Raw genomic sequence first — 6,286 nt, 5'->3', positions numbered from 1 at the left:
GATTTTATAATTACTTTTATTTTTAATTTATTTTAACATTATATGTTATTAGTACATTTAGTTATAACTATTAAAATAAATTTTATTTTATAAAAAATAAAATTAATTATAAAACTTAATTACAGTAGTTATTAGAAAAATTCAATTTAACATATTTTTAATTTTTAGTTTAATTTAGTTTAAAAATTTTAATTTAAATTCAATTTAGCCCCCACAATCAAGATAATTAAGAAATTAAGCTTCTTAAGTTTGAGTTTAAAACAAAAAATTAAGAAATAGTCTCAAAATTAAGAAATTAAACTTATTAATTTTTTATTTAAATCAATAAATTTCACCTATATATTTTAATTTTTGAGCTAAATTAAATTTAAATTTATACTTTATATTAAATTAAATAAAAAATTAAAAATGAGTTAAATTAAATTTTCTCAATAAGTACAAAGAGTAAATTAAATATTTTATCAACAAAATTATGATAAAAATTCTTAATATTAATTAGGCAACGTTTGGCCCGCACAATATCTTCAACTCACTGGCGGGAGATCCCCGCGTCAATGTCTTCCTTAGGAGCAAAATAACCAAACGTGTAATCATAAACAAATTAATTAATATTAACTTAATTAAAAAAGAAAAATTACTCTTTAATCTCTCGAACTAATTAATTAATTTTATATTTTTATTTTATTTATTTTTTACTCCTTTCAATCATTTTAAGGATTAATATAAATTTTATTGGGTCTCTATATTTTAAAAAATATAATTATATAATTTTTTTATTTTTTAAATTTTTAATTATTTAATTTACAAAATTAATTTTTTTTAGAAATAACAAATTTTGAATCCGATTTGATTCGCTACGAACCCAATTAAATTTTTTGACTTTGATTTGTGCGAGGTGAGATGAAAAAATCTTCTACTCGCCTCACATTCTTTTATATATTTATATATATTTAAATAATATAGTTTTAGTAAAAAGATATATTATTAAAATAATATCTAAATATCTTCTCTCTGTTCGTCATCTTTCCCAGTACTTTTCAATTAAAGAATCGAAGATTTTCATTTTCCTTCTCCTTCATCTTATATACAACACAAACAAACCCATTCCCTCTGTTTTCCTTTTTTTATAAGAATTTTATATATTGGTTTGGCAATTACCAGGTTTAATTGCAGCTTTTATGATCTGATCTTGAGCATCCAGTCATGTCGATGCTTGATTCCTTCTTCAACAAGGGCTTTAAGGCTGCCAAATGGTAATTAGTTCGTTTCTTCTGCTTGTTATTCTTTCGTTTTTCTAATTTTATTATTGATTCTTCTATTTAATTATTATGATTTTGGTTTTCTAGTGGTTTGTTTATGAATTTTTGGGATTGGGATTTTTTTTGGGTTCCGTTTTATTTCTGAGAAAACGCTGGAAACAATAATAATAAAGAACAATTCGCATTATGTGTGATTTTCAAATTATTTGACAATCTGCTACTTTTTCTCAGTAAGTAAATGAATGAAAAATCAGACATTGCACTACTTACTGCTTTATCTTTGTTATTTATCAGTAAACAGAATTCTATGACAATTTGATTTGTTGTTTTGCGTTCATTGTTTTTAATCATTGTATTGAATTCTATGATTTGTTTTTTTTTTGGGGTTAGAGATGTGAAGATTTGTTTTATCTCTTTCTATTGTCTTGCTTATTAACAGTAAAACCCTACTCAAGTTTACTATCCCGCGCATAAAGTTGCTGAGGAATAGGAGAGAGATTCAGATAAAGCAAATGCGTCGGGACATTGCTAAGCTTCTTGAGACTGGTCAAGAAGCTACTGCTCGCATTCGGGTATAACTGCTTTTTCATTAAAATCATTGTTTGCTTAACTGTTCTTGCTGCTAACATGAAAAATATTCTTACTTAGAAAGGCTTTTGTTCTATCCTTCAAATGGGAGAATAAAATATCTATATGTTCTCATTGATTTTTCCCCTTCATGTCAGGTAGAGCATATAATAAGAGAAGAGAACATGATGGCTGCTCAAGAAATCCTTGAGCTATTCTCTGAGCTGATTTCTGTGCGCCTTCCAATCATTGAATCACAAAGGTTATTCCGCAAATTTATTGTTGTAGCATGTCCATGTACTATCTTCTCATTGGTCTAGTTAATACTCTCTCCATGTATACTTTTGTCTTAGTTGTGATGCTTTCTCAGGTTAGTGGCCTACAAGGTTGAAGTTGAGATTGGTTAGGGTGCATAATTTAGATTTATCTTGAAAGAAATTGGTGGAAATTTGTATGATAAAAGCTTTATAAAATTAGCCTGTTTGGGATGTTTAGCTGCCAAGTTTTAGCACCCACTGTAATTAAAGAACTGATTCGTAAAAAAATGCAATTAACACTCAACAATTACTTTGAAACAGGTTTAACTCATTAAATAAAATTAAGGTTTTGATTAGTGTGATATGCAATTCTGAAAGATGTCAATTTAGTGTGCTGTGGTATAAATTTCTAAATTTTTTGTTTTTCTAGAATGGAATAGTATTGATGTTTGCCAAACAAGAAACACTTAAGTTGTACCTGAATTTTTAGAGTGGTATATAAATTGCACAGCATGATCATGAGATCATATGTTTATAGATCGGAGATAAAAAGACTTTTTAAGCCCCTGACAATTACTTTTAGAGTCAAATAAACCCTTACCAATTTAATTGATTCATTTAAGCCTCTAACAATTACTATTAGAGTCAAATAAGTCATTGTCAATTTCATTGATTTATTTAAGCCCCTGACAATTACTCTTAGAGTCAAATAATCCCTTGCAATTTAATTGATCCATTTAAGCTCTCGTGAATAAAAAATTCGCTTTTACAGGCTCTCACTTGATGTCGCGTGTGCTTCATTAAATATGAGTCCAGCATGCCTAGTGCCACTGGGTCATGCAACGCTTGAAGCTCCGCTTTTGCATCTGGTATGAGGCATAATGAATAGTACTAAATTCAACACTGGACTTGTTGAATGGCAATAATAGTGCATATACCCATATTTTCATTCATTTGTCTTTTATTGATGGGATTAAGTTGTAGAGAGAGAGAGAGAGAGAGAGAGAGAGAGAGGAAGAGAGTATTAGAAAATTTAGCTCTTAGATTATGTAACAAAAATTAATGTTAATTAAATGTCCGTCCATCACGTGTAAAGTCACAGTGATAGAGATTATGCCTTTTTTACTCTAATTTCGCTGTTACAAGCCTCACTTGACACTGTGTATACTCTATTAAATGTGAGTCCAGCATGTTCAGTGCCACTGGGTCATGCAGCGTCTGAAACTCCTCTTATGCATTGAACATGGGGCATATGCCCAAAAGTATTAAATTTAACATTGGACATGCTGAATCGCAATAAGAATGCACAAGACCTATATTTTTAATCATTTGTCTTTTGTTGATGGAATTGAGTCACAAAGAGAGAAAGTGAGAAAGCAATAGAAAGTTTAGCTCTTAGGTTATATAACAAAAATAGATGTCAACTAAACGTCTGTCCATCACATGTAAGTCATGTGATAGAGATTAGACTTCTTTAAGCCAAATTTTAATGTTTTGACTTTAAGAGTAATTGTCAGGGACTTAAGTGAATTAACTAAATTGAAAAAGAATTATTTGACTTTAATAGTAATTGTCAAGGAACTTCAATGGATCAACTAAGTTGACAATGACTTATTTAACTCGAAGAGTAATAGTCTAGGGCATAAATGGATCAACTAAATTGACAAGAGCTTATTTGACTGTGAGAATTGTTAGGGGCTTAAAAGGGCTTTTTGCCCAGATTAGATTGCACATTATTTTCATCAAGGAAAAAGATTACTTGAAAACTCATCTCGTTAGACAACTTAACTCGGTATCAATTCCAATCTAGTTTGCTTCTAATATATGGATATTTTTCTCTATTTAGCTCAGTTTGGTGTCCCATCTCCTTATACGGGAGAAATAAAAATTATGGAAAATGAAAGGTGAAAAATAACTGTTGTAAATAGTAATGCTATGCATATCTAGTTGAGGAATTAAAACTGGAGGTGCTCATATATATTAGTAGTATGTCCTTGTATCCTTTTGATACAAGTATCATGTTTACTTAACATTATATCAGGCGAGTACTTACACGTAATATACTGCCAAGCTACTGTATTGTTACTTATTTTGTTTAACTCATCACCGTTTAATATTTTTAAATATACGGAAGAACCTCTATAACAACTCAAAGTTTGAAACTTCTCTCTTTTAGATATTGAATATTTGAAAGGTCAAATTCACTTCAGGGAATGTCCTTTAGACTTGAAAGAAGCAATATCTAGCATCTGTTTTGCTGCGCCAAGATGTGCCGATCTGCCAGAGTTGCTGCAAGTTCAAATGCTATTTGCTTCCAAATATGGAAAGGAATTTGTAGTCGCTGCAAATGAGCTTATGCCAGAATGTGGTGTCAATCGCCAGGTTTTATGATCTCTCATATTGTATTATGGGTCAGTTATAATAAAAAAATGAAATGTTTATGTTTCTTTTCTTGTGACTTTTTCCTGTAAATTAAAATGCTACAGTTGATAGAATTTTTATCTGTTCGTGCTCCTTCACCTGAAGCAAAATTGAAGCTTCTGAAGGAAATTGCTGAGGAGCATGAATTAGATTGGGATCCAGTTGCTTTTGAAACCGAGCTTTTAAAACCACATGAAGACTTGTTGGTAAGTGATAATGTCTTACTGTCCTGATATTTGTTTTCATTCTCTGCCTTACATGTGTCCTTGTTTTGTCAGAATGGTCCAACACAATTTGTTAGTGGGTCTAAGTTGCCCCTTCCAGAAGAGAAACATAATGAAGCATTGAACTCTGTTCCTGATCATGCCCATAATAAAGAGCCTGATTCTGATTCAGACTTCGAAGAAATAGATTTCCCTGAAGTTCCTAAAGTGTCTTTACGGCCAAGTGCCAGTGCCTTAGCCCCAGAAATGGAACCTATACCAGTTACTGCCCAGCGTAGAATTGATCATGAATTATCAAATCACTATGCAACTCCCGAAAATCTAGCTCCGGGACCTTTTTTGAAAGATGAGGATGTGACTGAAGAAAAGCCAGTGGCTGCCAAAGACAAAATGCCCAATATTATGGTTGGTGCCAAGGTCGAAAAACAATTTTTGCCATTCATTTCTCCCCCATCAGTGGCTTCTACACCCCTTTCAACAAGACAGATTAATTCGCCGCCTATCTCAAGGACAAACAGTGAGGCTAATGTAGATCTGCAGGATGTTTTAGCTGCTGCTCAAGCTGCGGCAGAAACTGCTGATCGTGCAGCAGCAGCAGCTCGATCGGCCGCTACTCTTGCGCAGGCCAGGATTAGTGAGCTCACGAAGAAAAATAGTGAGAAGTTTCCCGAGGATAATGATGAGAATCCATTTTATGCAGATATTCCTGATCACTCAGCTACTGCAGAAAAGCCACTTTTTGATCATCAACTCTCTTTTGATGATCCCAATAGTGTATCAGACTATCAGGATTCCCATCGACTTCATAATCTACCTTCCTTTCACAAACTCAAAGTGGAATATGATTCTCCTAGTGATCATATTCGTGAACAAGGTTTCGTTCGTCACCAGCCACAGAGATTGCCTTCAATGGATGATGAGTCATACTTCTCATACCCTAATTTGTTTACGTCTTGGCACCCAAATGTTGGAAGCAACTCTGTGACAGATAATTCCTGTTCGACCCATTAGGTTTGTATTGTTCAAGCATCTATTTTCTGGTCCCCGCAAATGAGTGGATTGAGCGTTACGGCACTTATCCTGTATGGTGTTGATCCTTCTTTTGTTTTATTTGTAAAGTAACGAGGTACTTGCTGTTGCAGAGTGCAAGTAAAATATAATCATGGCTGCCATTGTTTGACGAGGAAAATTCTGCTGTGGCTGAGTAGCCATCTTAAATGGTTTGTCCTGAAATATGATGAGTTCTGGGATTTCTGTACAAAAGCAGCTTTGCGTTGGTAATAAATTTCCTTTCTCTTTGAAAATTTCCAATGTTCGCAGCCATGGTGTTTTTCATTTCTGAGAATCCATAGCTGTTAGAATGCAATTAATCCCCGATTCAGTTCTCGATTGATTAGGAAGAATCTGTGATGTCGACCTGCGAGACTGCATCTTTTTTGACAGACACCGATACCGTAACCCAGAATGTACGAGGCATTAGAATGCAACAGATTGCTATGTGGGTGTAATGGTGTAAATTCACCTTAGAGGTTGAAAATTGGATGCAAGAACTTGAGAT

At 32.8% G+C, this 6,286-nt stretch overlaps 1 protein-coding gene across 1 annotated transcript; it reads left to right on the top strand.

Annotated features, from left to right (window-relative positions):
• The first annotated feature begins 996 nt into the window (after nucleotides 1–996).
• Nucleotides 997–6,032, top strand: LOC110650475 (uncharacterized). Its single transcript, XM_058131340.1, has 7 exons — nucleotides 997–1,253; nucleotides 1,699–1,831; nucleotides 1,985–2,088; nucleotides 4,294–4,465; nucleotides 4,570–4,710; nucleotides 4,783–5,739; nucleotides 5,871–6,032. The coding sequence occupies exons 1-6, from the start codon at nucleotides 1,204–1,206 to the stop codon at nucleotides 5,737–5,739; spliced, it is 1,557 nt and encodes a 518-aa protein (XP_057987323.1). The 5' UTR covers nucleotides 997–1,203; the 3' UTR covers nucleotides 5,871–6,032.
• Nucleotides 6,033–6,286: the final 254 nt, after the last annotated feature.

The sequence above is a fragment of the Hevea brasiliensis genome, chromosome 12 (genome assembly GCF_030052815.1).
Source record: "Hevea brasiliensis isolate MT/VB/25A 57/8 chromosome 12, ASM3005281v1, whole genome shotgun sequence".
Taxonomy (NCBI): domain Eukaryota; kingdom Viridiplantae; phylum Streptophyta; class Magnoliopsida; order Malpighiales; family Euphorbiaceae; genus Hevea; species Hevea brasiliensis.
This window is presented reverse-complemented; position numbering and strand designations above follow the sequence as displayed.

Excerpts from the sequence above, each read along its gene's own strand:
- LOC110650475 (XM_058131340.1), top strand. The coding sequence starts at position 1,204 with ATGTCGATGCTTGATTCCTTCTTCAACAAGGGCTTTAAGGCTGCCAAA. Across the intron at positions 1,832-1,984 it reads AAGCTACTGCTCGCATTCGG|GTAGAGCATATAATAAGAGA; the intron begins GTATAACTGCTT and ends CCTTCATGTCAG. Across the intron at positions 4,711-4,782 it reads AACCACATGAAGACTTGTTG|AATGGTCCAACACAATTTGT; the intron begins GTAAGTGATAAT and ends TTGTTTTGTCAG.